The 16,587-nt window shown below is 42.0% G+C and overlaps 1 protein-coding gene across 8 annotated transcripts in view; it reads right to left on the bottom strand.

Annotated features, from left to right (window-relative positions):
• LRGUK (leucine rich repeats and guanylate kinase domain containing) overlaps positions 1 to 16,587 on the bottom strand; it is a 109,052-nt gene that overhangs the window by 52,332 nt on the left and 40,133 nt on the right. For 7 of the 8 annotated variants that reach the window (XM_072784628.1, XM_072784629.1, XM_072784633.1 and 4 more), the window contains 4 exons: positions 16,282 to 16,388; positions 12,261 to 12,380; positions 5,431 to 5,527; positions 1,413 to 1,526 (listed from right to left, as the gene is read on the bottom strand). In XM_072784628.1, the coding sequence (XP_072640729.1) occupies positions 1,413 to 1,526; positions 5,431 to 5,527; positions 12,261 to 12,380; positions 16,282 to 16,388 (438 nt within the window). The remainder of the gene's footprint in view (positions 1 to 1,412; positions 1,527 to 5,430; positions 5,528 to 12,260; positions 12,381 to 16,281; positions 16,389 to 16,587) is intronic. The other variant, XM_072784631.1, reaches the window with a different exon arrangement.

Genomic DNA, 16,587 nt, shown 5'->3' with positions numbered 1-16,587 from the left:
GCTCCCCAATCACCAGTTTCCTCATGGGTGAAATGCAAGAGCCCTTCCAAATGAACTCTAAAGTTCCTTCCACCTTGATTCCATCATCAGGAGTTTAACTCAATGGTTAAAATCTGTGTTTTAAACATTTGGGGTGCAGAGGGGAGAGGCTCTTTTAAAAAAAAAAAATTTCTAAAAGTGCCAATGACTAGAGCCATTTGGAAAAATGCTTTCGCTTGAGAGAATCAGGGACATAAAACCTGGTTTATAGGTTGGAAACAAGTAGAAGAAAGTTCTCTGAGAGGAGAAAGGAAGCAGGAGCCAGCACTCAGAGAACCAGTGGACTGGAGAAAGGTAAGCATACGCAGCTGGAGAGTTTCTTGTCTGAGGAAGATAGTTTTGGGAAAAGGCCTCGGTTATTTTTGTTTGTTTTTTGCTTATTAGCATAGAAACACAGACAATCTCTTTGAATACGTAAAAGCAATCAATTGTGGAAAGATGAGAGCTGCAGGATTTTGAAGTTAGAAAAACTAAAGAACTGGAAGAAACATGACCAGTTTCATGGAAGGGAGGCAACACACCAATCCATGTGGTCAAAAAGGAATCACAGTCTCCTGCTCTGCCCAGTTAGAAAAGAAACGGGTTTTAAAGAAGTTTCAGAGTCGATAGTAAAGGAATATCAGACCAGCCCCAGATTTGGGTTTCTCTAAGTCTGATCCAACGGAATCGTTTTTCAAACTTCTGACTACAAAACTGTTAGACCGCGCAGCAAAACTACCTTAAAAAGACAATCCGTTGTCTTTAGAGATTTCATGTACTTAGTAAAGCTATGAATTTTTAAAATAAATAAGTGGGATGGTCATGGTTTTACTTTGGATCTGGACTTGAGAGTAACTTCTATATATTCTGATTACTGAAGACCACTGGGGAAGATAAGATATGGGGACAGAGAGGAAATCTCCTGAAATCGGCAAGTCTACACTGCTCAGAGCAGGAAAGGACTGCAGCCGGTGAGCCAAGCAGAGTCAATGACAGCACAGCCCCCTTGTCTCCCATGAAGAATCAGAGAACACCACCGACTGCACAGAGCTACCAGGCCAGCCCTGCAGAGAAGGATCTTTACCCGTGTCACTTTATAATAAACAGAGACCAGGCCCAAAAAGCAAAGGGATAATTTGGTGAGGAAATTAACTTAGAAAATAAGTCCTGAGTGGCATTTTTATTCACAGGATACACGCCATGCCTTGTGTCATGCATGAGTCTTGTCATTTAATTGTTCATGTCTGGCCTCCCCCATAGGAAGTATAAGCTCCCGCTGTGCCTGGCAGTGTGGTACCTGCACATCGTAGCCCCCTCCTCCACCCCAAATATAGATATACAGACTCATGTTCACACACATTAAAAATAAACCAATGGAATGGAAAAACACTTACTTCTATTTCCATGTGAATACAGCTTGCTAAACCATCTCTTGCGATACCTTCAATGGTGTCCCTATTTAACCCGTAGTTGTGACGACCATAAGTGAATGTTAGAATGAACTTCCCCTGTAATTTGAGAAGTACAGATTTTCATATCACAGCTGCCACAGTGAAATTTAATATAAAGTTATATGATGTCTTACTTTCACGTACGTGCCTCCATGAAACTTACATATGTGAGCAATTGCATAATAGGGTGGACAGTGGGGTTACGAGACTTACTATCAAAATACAGTAGAGAAATCTGTTCAGAATTCTCAGGTGGCAAAAAAAAAAAAAATTAGTTTTTAGAGATGCCCTAATTGGCTGACAAAACACGTGGGGAGAGTGAAGGTACTGAAGCTCGCGGTAGAATGGGTCATTCTGCTTACCCACCTGCTTCCTTGCCAACCCCACACCATAAACTGCATCACTGAGAAACATAACAGATAGCTCGCCCTTTACCTCAGCCACGTGGGCTATGCTGGCATAGCAGGTACCCCAGGAAAAAGCTCCCATTCCCAAAAGCCCTGCATTCCCAGATAAGCCAGGAGGCCATGAATTACACGGACATCCTAAAACGTTTCTATCCTGAGATAAGCCATGAAAAACAGACCCAATTCTGTTTTTTTCCCCCTTATGAAACAGAGCTTTTTATTGAAACTGTGCCAAATGTTTCTCAACAAAATTGGTGTGTTCCCTGTCGTCATTAGAGGTATAAATGCTGCCTTCAATCTACATTCTGGAAGCCCAGTTCCTCCCAAAGCTGTTTTCCCTTTCAAAATAGTCCAAGTAAAATTGTGCCTCTCAAACTGTCTAGGTGTTCTCTTTGGAGGTATTTGTTAAACCACTAGGTCTAGTCTAAATTGGAAAGCTGGGGATCCCTGGGTGACTCAGCGGTTTAGCGCCTGCCTTTGGCCCAGGGCGTGATCCTGGAGACCCGGGATCGAGTCCAACGTCGGGCTCCCGGCATGGAGCCTGCGCTTCCCTCTGCCTGTGTCTCTGCCTCCCTCTCTCTATGTCTATCATAAATAAAATCTTTAAAAAAAACTGGAAAGCTGATGACAAAAGGAGGAATAAAAAAATATGGAAGATCTTGGTGACTGCGGCCCCTCATGTACGGGATTTTAAAAGAAATGATGACCACTTGCAAGGCTGAATCCCACTGATTGAATCCCATCAAATGATGCCATCATCACTAAGGATAGTAGCAGTTGGGAGCCCTTTATACTACATGCGGCTCCTGGCTTCAGATGTCCTGGACACTTGCAGGTGGGGGACAGGCTATCTGTCAAGGTGGTATTGCAAGCCCGAGACACAGCATCTCTTGGGGGAGGGGGGTCTCTAGTGAATGTGTCTGCTATGAACGAGGAGGAAAATCCACACACCTCATAATCCAAAGAAGTTTATATTGTGTATTCTAAAAGTTAAAAGCCCAACAGTAAATATCCTTAATGTTTTATTCCCTCAATGTCATACCTTTTTTGTTCTTTGGAGCAAACACTAGGACATCTTTTCTTTTTACAGATATATTGCATCTAGATAGATACTGAATCTCCCATCAGGTATGTATTTATCTTGTTTACTGTGATTCATCCTGTTTTCGAAAGTTTTTTTTTTTTTTTAAAAAGGTAGGGAGGAGCAGAGGGAGAGGGAGAGAATCTTAAGAATCAACACAGGGTTCGATCTCACAATCAATCCTGAGATCATGACTTGAGCCAAAATCAAGAGTCCAATGCTTAACTGACTGAGCCACCCTCGCGCCCCTCATGTGCACTCCTAAATCACATTTCAGACATAGGAGTTTCTTGTGTGTACAAGGGCCTCCCTCTGTGGATCCCAAAAATATTTTCTGGAAGAATGCAGAGTTGGGAGGACTCTGGCAGTGTACTTTTATATATAAAACAGGCCCTGCTAAATTTTTTTAAAGAATTGAAATTAAGTGTTCCTCCATCTTCTGGCTGGTGATTCTCCTCTCATACCTTCCTGCTTGCAGATTTCTTAATAAACAGCAATAATCACATTTCTGAAGCCTCCAGATCTGTGATCTTATTTTGACAAGAGAGGAAGAATATCTGCAGAGAAATGACTGCATTTATGCCCTGAAAAAAGGTTCACGTATCAGTAAGCATGTGGTAGGTGACAATCCACGTGTTGGTGATGAAGGGATGGAGGAGTGCCTGGGTCTGACTGTCCCCCAGAGATGTCTGGGGCTGCGCCACGCCAAGGTTGTCTGTCAAGGGGTGAGGCAGGCTATCTGGGTGGGTGTTCTGGGGAGAGAGGCTGTGTGCACAGCAGGCTGAGTGCACTGGTGTGACTGGTGAAGCTGACAAGGTGTCCTGAGTTTGTAACCTCTAGGTTTGCCTCTTCATGAATCAGTCACAAGCTCAATCTAAAGAAAAGGAGCTCAGAAGCAAAATTCAAGTTGAAGAAAATGACATTATATTGAAGTAATATATGTTAACAGAAGCAGTAAAAAACGAGTACTGCTCAACCACATAAGGATTTTGTAGAAATAGAGAGAGTCAAACTGTAAAACCAAATATGGTATATAAGTACAGCTATTTTGTAGACTAGGAATTGAACCAACTTTGTTACGACCAGTATGATAAGGTATGGAACGTCAGGGGAGCATATGGGGTACTGAGAACAGATGAAATGAACCAAGAAAAAGAAGTCTAAGGCTCTAACAAGAGAAATTAACATGAATTTCAGGAACTAGCTGTCTTTCAAACCAAAGAGTCCTGAAGGAATCCTTCTTACTAATATCCAGATAACGCTTTCTATCTCTATTAAGGCTTTTAAAAATATAAAATCCCAAAGTACTCTTGACACACTATAGTGAGCTACCAAAATACAGCCCTAGGAGAGAAGATTATAAAGAATCTCCGAGATGTTCTTTTGAGAAGATTGGAGGGGAACAGCCTAGGGGTTACAGGACTTTCTCACTTGAGTTTTTCTGTGAATTCAAGAGAAAGCATGCACTATGTGTAAAGTTGGCCATTTGAAATTAAAGTCCTAGAAACTGCAGATCCCATGCTTAACTGTACCATAGTTTTGTGCACTGAAGTATAATGTGAGAGGTTAAGGCTGTCTATGTGTCCAAGACGGGCCAAGTGACTAGGACACACCATGATAAAAGGGTGCTTAGGGCCACAACAGTTAGAAAGCACCAGTGATAAGGCACCGGGGTGGCTCCATCAGTTAAGCAGCCAGCTCTTGGTTTCAGCTCAGGTCATGATCTCAGGGTCCTGGGATCGAGCCCTGCTTCAGGCTTGCGCTCAGCATACAGTCTGCTTGTCCCTTGCCCTCTGCTCCTCTCCCTGCTCCTTCTCTCTCATAAATAAATAAAATCCTACAAGAAGAAGAAAGAAGAAAGAAGAAGAAGAGGAAGAGGTAGAAGAAGAAGAAGAAAGAAGAAGAAGAAAGAAGAAGAAGAAGAAGAAGAAGAAGAAGAAGAAGAAGAGAGAAGAAGAAGAAAGAAGAAGAAGAAAGAAGAAGAAGAAAGAAGAAGAAAGAAGAAGAAGAAAGAAGAAGAAGGAAGAGGAAGAAGGAGGAAGGAGGAAGGAGGAAGAAGGAAGGAGGAAGAAGGAAGAAGGAAGAAGAAGAAGAAAGCATCATTAATAGCAAACAGGACAGAAAACTCCAACATTAAGGGATGCTCAATTCACAAGCTTCACACATCAGATCAAGTCTGATTAATAACAGCAGCAGGTGATAAACACAGACCATGAGAACTCTTCATAATGCTCTTACTTCTAGTTTTTTAAAGCGTCTACTCATTCAGCTTTATTGAAAATTTACAATATTCTTTCCAAGATCGTAAAATACCGCAGCCTGTCAACAAGGATGTATATATGGTTTATGAAAAAAACCAAGAACACTTCTCTCATAACAAACGGAAATATTTCTCTCTTTTTATCACTAGCTGCTAACATTGCTACCGGAGGACACGTATTTCTTGTGCAATACCAATAAAGAACGTTCTTACCATGTTTAGCATTTCATCAAAAACTTCCTGAGAGATAAAGTGATAATCGACTCGATCCCCTTCTCCAAAGTAAGGTGGTCTTGTGGTGTGACAGGCCCTGAAAACAGAGTAGATAACTGGGCTACTGCCAGCAGCTTGACATTCAAAACAGAAAAGTTTTTTGGTAGAAGTATGTTTTAAAAAGTCAAAATTGACCCACGAATCATGAATGGTGAAGCAACGTAGTTGTGAAAGCACTGTGGTTTTGAAGTGCTAGACTCCATCCAGCTGCTATACTCTAGGGATGATACAAATGCCGGACTATCCAGTCTTGACTCATTATGGTTGATCACCTCTGAACCACATCCTCTGCTGTCACGCACCACCACTTGGGTTCCTCACTCATGCAATCCTACCCGACAGTCTTGGTGTCCTCTCTGCTCTGCGGGCACTTCTCCACGGCCTTCCTCATCCCTCACCTGGCCAGCCCACCTGTCTCCAAGGACTCGTGGTAAGTGCCCTCTCCCCCACCTGCCCCTGCCCCAAAGCCTTTCTTGACACGCTATGGCTGGTCATGCTCCTCCTCTTTACATGTCCACACGTGGTGCCTGCCACCCCGATTGCATCCCAGTTCCTTGGGAGGCCTGGGAACGGAAGCCACAAATGGAGCTCTCAGCTCAACCAGAGAGGCCCGTGCTGATCACGGTCTGTGACGCATCCCCTCCCTGTCCCCGGACCCCCCACTTCCTCTCTGTCGCCAAAACTGCCTTCCTTTATCCACATATGTGCTTTTTCCCTGTCTTTCCCCAGCAGGATGTCTGACTCATGAGGGGAGGACTTGATCTTGTTCATCTTACTTGCTACTGCTTCCCCCACACCTGGCCCATAGCAGGCAGTCGCTAGTTATCTGTAACATGAACGAGTGAATGAAACTCGGGAGGTGGGTAACAGGCATGATGAACTCCATTTGGCAGAGAACAACCGAAATGGCTAGTCTAAGGCCACAGAGCAGGCCAGTGTGGGTCTCAGAGCTAGATAATGGGGTCCCCGACTAGCCCACACTCCTGATTTCATACCATTCTGCCTCCCTGGTGTTAAGTTCTGGGAATGCAAACTGATCTTTATATTATCCTGTGATTTTATTTTATTTTTAAAGATTTTATTTATTTGAGAGCGAGCACACGCAGAGGGAGAGGGAGAAGCAGGCTCCCCACTAAGCAGGGAGCCCGACGCAGGGCCCAACCCCAGGACTCTGGGATCATAACCCAAGCCGAAGGCAGATGCTTAACCGACTGACCCACTCAGGCGTCCCAGTATCATCCTCTGGTTTTAAAGGACATAGAGAAGAGCTAGATATTTGACATGTTGTTTCATTACTGTTTCCATTTTACAGATGATGAAATTGAGGCAACAACAATTAAGTAAGGTGACTAAGCAGCAAGGCCAGGATGACTCTGTGTCCATCCCTTTTACTATCATGCTAAAAGCATAAGTCACAACCTCAAAAGCCTCTTTGTTACCAAGTCAGAGTCCAGTTCTTACAATTTATACTGCTGTTCCCCTTCCATTATGAACAAGAATTAACTAGACTAGTAAATTTTAAGGTCTTAACATTGTATTTAAATTATAGACCCAGGAAAGAGAGTATATCCTAAGAAAAGACTGTCAAAACACCGTGACATTTGTGTCATTGTGTGAATACACTGGCATTTCTACACACACCTTGGCAGGGCCCTGGGACCCTCTGTCTTCTGGTATCCCTGACAGTTGGGAGAGATAAATCAGTGACTTGGCACCCTGTGCTGTCCACCCTTATCATAGCCTTGAAGTGCTGTTTTGGATTTGCATTTTCCAACAAAGGAATTGAGCGGCAGGAATTTTTTCAGAATTTCTAAAAGGAAGACAAAGCAAAGAAATAATCGGAAGCTTCTAGGCAGGTAAATAAAGAGATGGCTTTACTGATGTGGAGAATGCGGATGACAGAGCCTGTATCCACTGCAGAACCTTCCATTAAGAAGGACCTACGATGACCTGTGGGTTTTTGAATCCTGTCATCCAATTTTCACATGTAGAAATATTCCCTGTGAAGCGTGCTGCCCCAGTGCGAACATCTTGAAAAGGAAATACTACCTAACAGAAGCAGTGTTTTACTCAACTTAGAGGGAAAAAATGGTGCCAAATTTTAGACAAAGACATTCGTTTGGGCCATCACCTTCAGTTTCCTTTTTCTCCCTGGTCTCAATACGATTCCATTTGTACTTCAGATTTCCATGAGTTTATTATTCACTAATTAATTTGCTAGTTAAGTCATGGTGAATTAGTTAAGTCAGGGTTTGCAGTGGGAGCCACGCCAAAAGAGCTTTAATGTCAGAGCACAACGCTGGTCCTGAGGAGAGGTCTAAAAGTGAGTTTAGACATTCGCAAGGCCTGCTCATGGGTCAGGGGTCATGGTTCTAAAGAACCAACCCTGTGGAGAAGAGGAGATGATCAGAGGCAAAGGAACCCACAAGGTCAGACCAAATCATGAAATGGAAAACTATCCGGGAAAACATAATAGGAAGAAAAGATGTCTGGGACGAGCTAGCCGTTGGATGAGTAGAAATTTCTTCCATTTGATTCAGAAGCATTTAGTTTTACAGTCTCAGCTCTGGACCAGGTTGCCTCAGGAAACAACAAACTTCTTGTTACTGCAGACATTTAGGCAGAGGTTTGGCTGCAAGAACATCTAAATTCAAGCACATGCTATCACACGGTACTGTGGGTATGTGAACTCTTCCAAGTTCAAAGGCTCTCCACAGAAGCTCGGATCTTCTAGGACATTCAGTAGGAAAATTAAATTGGTCCTAACCTTCAATGCAAATTATATGTCAACTAACTGCTAGGCATTTAAAAGAGATCGTCAACACCTAAGAATTCCAGCACTGGTCTTCCAGGAGGAAGGTGCCTGTTGTTCTCTCCGCCTAGAAGGTGCTCCTGCTTGAGTTCTGCATCCCACTTGCTGTCCACTTCTCCTCTCCTGGAGGCTCTTCACTTCCCTCCTCCTGACACCCATCAAACTAGCCTATTAGCCAGCGTTTACCTGCCTGCACCCCACCTCAGCTCTCAGAATGGGACCCACATCTGCTTGTTCTCCAGTTTACCGCTGGAACAGGACCCAGGACCGGTGCTCCATAAACACTGATTAGGTGAATAAATGAATCATTCTGCTGGCTTGTCACATCTGTATAAACAGACACTGGATTAGACTGTGTTAAGGTAGCTGGAGCTCATACCTCATTTAGCTAAACAGCTATGGTCTTTTACTTTACTACCATACCAAGAGTAAAGAGATTTGGTAGTCAACATCATGAAAAAAGTTATAAAAATAGGGACTGCTGTAAAATAGAGATGGAAGAAAGAAGAATAAAGTTTTTCTTTCATAACTATTCGGATCGCTTTCAAGGCCTCAAATCTGGAAGATGAACAGGTGTTCTGGCCCTGTTGTATGTTTCTCTCAGTATTCATTACTCTTCCGGGGAGCCACTGATTTGTGTGGTCATATTAAGGTTGGAAATAGATTTTGAAGGCAGTAAATTCATATCTCCATGTATGACTAATACAGGTAAAGAAAGAACCACCAACCTATTTCTAAAACCAAGAACAAAAAATCAAAATCTAAAACGAGAACAAAAATCTCTCAGCCATTCCAAGACCTGTCACACCACTGTGTCATGCTTTTAATGGATATACAACTCAGTGTGCGGGAATTTCATGGAATGTCTCAGTCGTGGGTCAATGTATTTAAAAAGGAAGACAGAGGGGCGCCTGGGTGGCTCAGTCAGTTAAGTGGTTAACCTTCAGCTCAGGTCATGATCCCAGGGTCCTGGGATCAAGTCCCACATCATGGTCCTTGCTCAGTGGAGAGTCTGCTTCATCCTCTCCCTCTGTACCTCTCCCAGCTCATTCTCAAATAAATAAATAAATAAATAAATAAATAAATAAATGAATGAATGAATAAATAAATAAATAAATAAATAACATCTTTTAAAAAGTGTTTAAAAAGACAGAATACCAGAAGATGGAAAAGATTCAGGCAAATGGCAGAGAAAGTACCTTTGCAAATACTTGTGTGTTTCATGATGAAACTGTTTTCATGCCTTTTTCCCCATTTAATTTTAAAAAACAAAAAAAATTATGTTGGATAAAGAATTTTAAAAATCTAAATGAGAGCAATGACTTGCCTCTGAGGATGTGCTTTGGTTTTATCATTTGTTTTAATTAGAAAGTTGCTGTTGACAAAGTAGTACTATATTACTTCCTCCACGGATGGAATTACTAGCTACCTAATACCTTCTTTTTAATCCAATGCTATGACCTTTGATCCATGCCTTGATGGAATTTTTAGATGTGCCACTGAGCCAGCCCTGATCTTGGCCTTTGTGAGGATGCAGGTAATGCGGGACCAGGCTTCTGAGCCTATGAGGGAGGCGGGTGAGTGTGTACTTGGTAGCAAGGTAGTTAGGAGAATCTTTCCACACTCGCCAGTAATTCCATCCAGAGGAGAAAGATGGCAGCAGTAGTAGTAACATTGTAGGCATGAAGTTAGTTTTAAGATTTTGTTTTACTATCTTGTTCATGACATTAACTGAAGGTCTGAGGTCCCCACTAGATTATAAATTTCATGAAGGTTGGGCAGCCCAGGTGGCTCAGTGGTTTACCGCTGCCTTCAGCCCAGGGCCTGATCCTGGGGACCCAGGATCAAGTCCCACGTCGGGCTCCCTGCATGGAGCCTGCTTCTCCCTCTGCCTGTGTCTCTGCCTCTCTGCCTCTGCCGCTCTCTCTCTCTCTCATAAATAAATAAAATCTTAAAATAGGGATCCCTGGGTGGCGCAGCGGTTTGGCGCCTGCCTTTGGCCCAGGGCACGATCCTGGGGACCTGGGATGGAATCCCATGTCGGGCTCCCGGTGCATGGAGCCTGCTTCTCCCTCTGCCTATGTCTCTGCCTCTCTCTCTCACTGTGTGCCTATCATAAATCAAAAATAAATAAATAAATAAAATAAAAATTTAAAATCTTAAAATAAATAAAATAAATTTCATGAAGGCAAGGAATTATCAATCTTGTTCCCGCTATATCTTTGGGGCTTAGCACATGGGAGGAACTCAATAAATGTTTATTGAAAGAATTGGTAAATGAATGAATTCATCCATCTCTCCATATTTCCACCCGTGGCAGTTGGGGAAAACCACCTATGCTTCTTATCACAGTAATTTCCCAAGGAATGCTGCATACCATACCCTTTATTCATTCATCCTGTTCACTCACTCCATCTGTCACTTGGTTAACAGGTATTTCTCATGTAGGTATAAAGTGCCTGGTCATCTGCTGAACACTGAGAAGTGAACAGTGGGCAAAGCTGACATTGCTACATCCCTTCCTTGGGCTTACAGATGAATAGGGAAAATTAGTATTAAATAAACCAAGCACAAGCATGGTAGATAAACATTCTAATGGGGGGAAGACAGGATAATAAAATTGATAATTGGAAGGCCCACCCAGGTGAGAACAGAGAAGATGATTGGATCACAATCTTGGTGATGAGTTAATAAACACCTCCAAGAGCACATCTGACCCAGCATGCCTCCATAACATGTAGCACAAACACATACGAAGGACCTGGCTCCCAACCTTTACAAATTAATTGAAAGGAATTCTGATCACAGAGAGCCTTGGTTCCCGGCATTCTGGTTAGCTAAAAGGTTCCAGGTTCACATACTGACACAGTAGCCAGGACACACCTTTCTGCCCTATGTTGACCTTCCGTTCATTGTGTTTCACTTATCTTTTAAAACAGGTTCAGCACCCCTATACAGGTATAATGGCACTCTAGACTTTTTTTATTCCAATGCTAAGTTTTAATTTATTTTTGTTACTCCAGGGTACTTAAAATATATTAGGGAATAAATCATTCTATATAGTCGAATCCTAGAGTTGTTCAAATGAGAGATGTAATTTTAGATATCTAAATAAATGGACCTGTTTAAAAATAGTATTTACATTGTTTGAACACATATAGCTTAAGGGGAGGAAAGGCATTAGAAAATAATTTGCATTTATTTTTCTTGCTGTCCAAAATATCTTCATAGTCACCTCCTCCGGTCACCAACTAACATTAGTAATATAGAAATAATTGCTTTGCCATAGGTAAAAACTAAGAGGAAACCAGTGTAAAAGACCATAGTGGTGACTCTAAATATGACTCCCAGAAACCTTTAAGAAGTCTGTAAATCCAGCTGAAGATTTTTTTTTTGATTGGTCCCAATTTTTTTGATATTCTCCTCTATTTTAAACTGGACCATCAGCAAAACCTTTGCTCCAGAAAACTGGAATGTACTGAATGCTAACCCGAGGGAAAGGAAAGGAAAGGAATGGAAAAACATTTGCTGTCATTTCTTTCCTTTCTCCTGAAATACGTCTCAAAAGAGGATGCCCCGCATGGAGATGAGGAAGCAGAGCTGCAGTCAGTGTGAGTTCCAGCAAAGGTGAGAAGAGGCGGCCACAGGGACACTGAACAGCCCACCCCACATCACAGCACCCATCCATGCGGTCACATCCCATGTCCCAATGCCACCATGCTTCACGAAAAACACTTGGATTTTTCAAAACTTGGAGAGTGATTTCAGCTGTCAGTGAATTAAGGCAAACATTTGGAGGATGACAGCACAACAAAATGCAGTGTCTATCACAGTGCAATAAACAGCAGAGAAGCTGAAGAGCTTTCTCTGTACATTTCTGAGCTTGCTTAAAATTAAGAGCCAAAAGGAGCAATAGTGCCAACATTTTACAGACTTACTGGCCAACACACAAACTTACCCATATCTGAAGTATGTGCTAAACTGTCTGCAGAGGCGGTGAGCAAGTTCTCGTTTGCCACAGGCTTCAGGCCCAGCTAGCACCAACATGGGGTAAGGGGCATCCAGACGAGGAAGCGTGCTGGAACACAGAGCAGCCAGTGACGGGCCGGCTGTGGTCTCTCTCTCACACATACACACACACACACACACACACACAGGGCACCGGGTGTACATCATGGTCACACATAAGTCAGTGACGGAGCACCTGCTACATGCAGGTGTTGGAATCTGTGCAAGGGGAAGTAATGGGACAGCAGAAGAGCTGAGGGGTATGCACTGGAAAGCTAGTACATGAACAAAAATCTGTACATCAATATTCATAATAGCTGGATTTGTAATAGCCCCCAAATGGAACTGGCTCAGAAGTCTTTCAAGAGATGAATGGTTACACTAATGGTGGTATATCTGTACAAGGAATACTACTCAGCAATAAAAAGGAATGTGAACTACCAATATATCCAACAACTTGGATGAATCTCCAGGGAATAAGGCTAAGTCAAAAAAAAAAAAAAAAGCCAATGATTCCATTTGTATAATATTCTTGAAATGACAACATTATAGAGACGGAGAACAGACCACTGGTTGCCAGCGTTTAGGGGAGTTGAAGAGGAAAGAGGTGGCTGTGGCTCTAAAGGGGAAGCGCAGGGATCCTTGTGACAAAATTCTTCTGTAGTGGTGCTTGTATGATCTACACATAATAAAATTGTATAGAACTTAAGTGCACACACGAGTACATGCAAAACTGGTGAAATCTGACCAGGTAGGTGGATTGTATCAATGTCAATTTCCTGGATTTGATATTCTATTATAATTAGGCAAGACATGGACCATCTAAAACTTCTCTGTATAATCTCTTACAACTGCATGTGAATCTATGATTATCTCAAAGTAAATTTTTTTAATGATTAAAAAAGAAAAAAAATTAAAAGTGACAAATACTGAATATAGGCAAAGGAGATCTTCCTGAAAAAGGAAACCAAAGCAAAGGAACAGAACAAATATTACACTGTAATTCAAGAATTTTCCTGAAATAAAAAAAATAGAACCATACGTTGAAAGAGTAAACAGCATACTTGAGCATATTAGCCCAGAATGACTAATATTAAGACACAGTCTAGTAAAATGACCAGACTCTAAAGAAAAAAAAAAAACTGTTCAGCTAGAAAAAGACTTATAAGGGAAAGAAAATTGTCTATCAGGTTTTGATAGATGTTTTGCACACCTCCCCCCCCAAAAAAAAGAGTAGCATCTTTTATATGATCAAGGAAAAAGTGTGAGCCATGGATTTTAAATATAGCAAAAGTGACTTTCAAGTATAAAGGACAGAGAATATTGTCAACGTGCAAGAAAGAGTTCAAGGGGTATCGATCCTCTAGCCCATTCTAAGGAGTCTACTGGAGACCAAGCTTCACACCCACTTAACTCAAGAGACATTAATATAAGGGCTATTGGTGAGCCACAAATATGCAGTTATCCATAGAACTATGACCAAATGACAGCAAAGGTGGAAGTACAGTGTGTGATGGATATACGTTCTGACAATAGAAATATGGTGCACTATTTTTAAAGTGGGTGATTGACACCTCCATAAAATACATACAATAGGCAGATTCACAGGGATAAAAAGTAGATGCGAGGTCTCTAGGGATTGGGAGTAGCAGGCAGTGGGCCGTTGCAGTTGGGGAAGGGGGGATGAAAAATTCTAGAAACAGGTGGTGGTGATGGTGGCACAACAGTGTGAATATAATTAACACCACTCAACTGTACACTCTGAAATGGTTAAAATGGCAAATTTTATGTTATACGTACACTTAACCACAATAAAAAATGGGGAGAGGTGATGGGAAGAACATAGGCAAAATATGATTTCACTGTTTTCAGGAATCATGTTGGTGGGGGTATTAGCACTGATACCATTGTGCTACAATACGGGATTTTAAAAAAATAATTATGGGATATTCTAAATTCATCTTCTTCTGTGTCTTCAATGTGGGAAGGAGGATACAGAAGTAATAGAAGGATTAGTAAAAGCTCCACTATCATCTTTAAATTGAACAGTAAATATCAATATGAATTCAGGAGATATTTTATCATCTATCTACAAATAGATGCAGATAGATCTATCTAGATATAGGCTAGATATAAGCATATTGAATAGATGTATATAGAGATAAATAGGATAGATGGAATAGGCCAATGGGTGGATAGAAGGGTGGGTGCGTGGATGGATGGATGACAGGAAGGAAATACATTCCTAGCTGTGTCTACTAAAAAGCCTAACAACAATGACCAACTAGGTAGCAATGATTCCCTCTAGCACATATTGTGACTAGGAGATACCTCTTCTCACTAAAACAAACCAGGGCTTCTAGGAGAAGTGGTTGATTCCAGAGTTTGGACAGGGCTTGTCCAAGATAAGCCTAGAGAACCTTGCCATACAAGAGAGCAAGAAAGCAATCAATGACTGCGGTACAATTTTAGTACTGTAGCCTCACCCAGTTGCGCCAGGGGAAGGGACAGTGACTCCCCAATTACGCAGCATAAAAGTCTCAAGGTCAAGAGTTAGGGTTTCCTACTGGCCCAGACCAGGAAGAACAATAGCAGGCCTGCCCCTGTCTCTGTGAATTTCTCCCAGGCACCTCTCCATTCTTTTTTTTTTTTTTAATTTTATTTTTATTATTTTTTATTTATGATAGGCACACAGTGAGAGAGAGAGAGAGGCAGAGACATAGGCAGAGGGAGAAGCAGGCTCCATGCACCGGGAGCCCGATGTGGGATTTGATCCCGGGTCTCCAGGATCACGCCCTGGGCCAAAGGCAGGCGCTAAACTGCTGCGCCACCCAGGGATCCCACCTCTCCATTCTGAAGCATCTGGAGCTCCTTGGCCATTTTGCTTTTGTCTACTCGATAGCTACACATGAAGAAATACGTGTTTTTCAGACAATGCTGTAAATTTCTTTGATACATATTTTTATATAAATGTACCCTAAAGTAAGAAACAACTAGCAATCTCATAAACTTGGAAAGAAATACGATGAGGACATAATGGCCTTCTTTTAAATCAAACTTGCTTTTCCAGATGTATGCAAATAAATGATAAATCATTTCACCTCAAGGGCTGCCATAAATATATAAAACTGTCAATGTCTGTATTATTAAATTACATGTAAAAAATCATGTCCTGGATGCAAAATAAAACATATACTCTCTATGGGAAACCAACCATGTGAAGTACAGAAGCAAATATCACATAAAGAAGAGGAGCCATTTATAACGAAGAGATTTTACAAGTATTTTTAAAATGCCTTTGGGTATTGATAGAATTTCTGCAATATACTTATAGCATAAATGGCCATCTGCTCCAACAGATTGTTTAAAAAGAAACAGAGAAACTATGGTAAATCTGTCCTTGAACTTTGAGGTGAGAGACTCTGTTCACGTACTCAACTAAGCTGGGTGACTCACAGGCTCAGTGCAATCAGCATAAAGACTATTTCATGTCTTCCTTGGGCTAGTTGGGCTTCCTTCCGTGGACTCTCTCATGATCTGCATTCGTGGATGCTCTTTGGCAGGGCTATCTAGCACTCACTCCTAGCTAAGGAAAAATTTACAGCGGACAGAAATCATCACAGTTCTCTGCTAATGAGGCAGAGGTCTGTGGTTCTGTCTTACAGCAGGAAAGTTGACCTATTTTTAAATGTTCTGTTTCACTGTCCTATGTCACAGGCTAGCTACCATTCAAGGGGCTGGATGAAAAAGGGAAGATGAATCCACTCACCTCAATGCCTGGGAAAACACCAGTGATGAACCCCAAGCTCAAGCATGTGATGATAATCGCTAAAAGTGAGATAGCCGAATAAAAACCCTTCCCCCAGAGAAGGCAAGAGAGGGGTGAGTCACAGAGCAGAGGCTAGGGAAGATGAGGAAGTTGTCCTGGGCCTGCCCTCCTGAGTTCTACCCTGGGGATCCCTCACGAATACCTGTCAAAGATCCTCTGTGGCTGCATCACACTGTTGACGACATGGGTCAGGTGATCCTGGGCTGCGACCACTTCTGGGGGAGGGTCGTATCTATTCACTGCTGCGACCTTTTCCAGAATTAGAAATACAAGAGGGAAAACATGGTTCATTTCTTAAGAGAAGGCAAGTCTTAGGTTTTCTGTCGTGAAACTTTCTGGACGTGCAACCAGGTCTGGAAAGTAATTTAACACACACTCACAGACCTTTTGTACTCAGTCTTCATGTCTACTCTAACTTTCCTAAAACCCAAATAATGATTATTATCTG

The sequence above is a fragment of the Canis lupus genome, chromosome 18, assembly GCF_048164855.1.
Source record: "Canis lupus baileyi chromosome 18, mCanLup2.hap1, whole genome shotgun sequence".
In the NCBI taxonomy this organism is placed as follows: domain Eukaryota; kingdom Metazoa; phylum Chordata; class Mammalia; order Carnivora; family Canidae; genus Canis; species Canis lupus.
The sequence above is the reverse complement of the archived record's forward strand: the minus strand, read 5'-3'. Positions and strand labels throughout refer to the sequence as shown.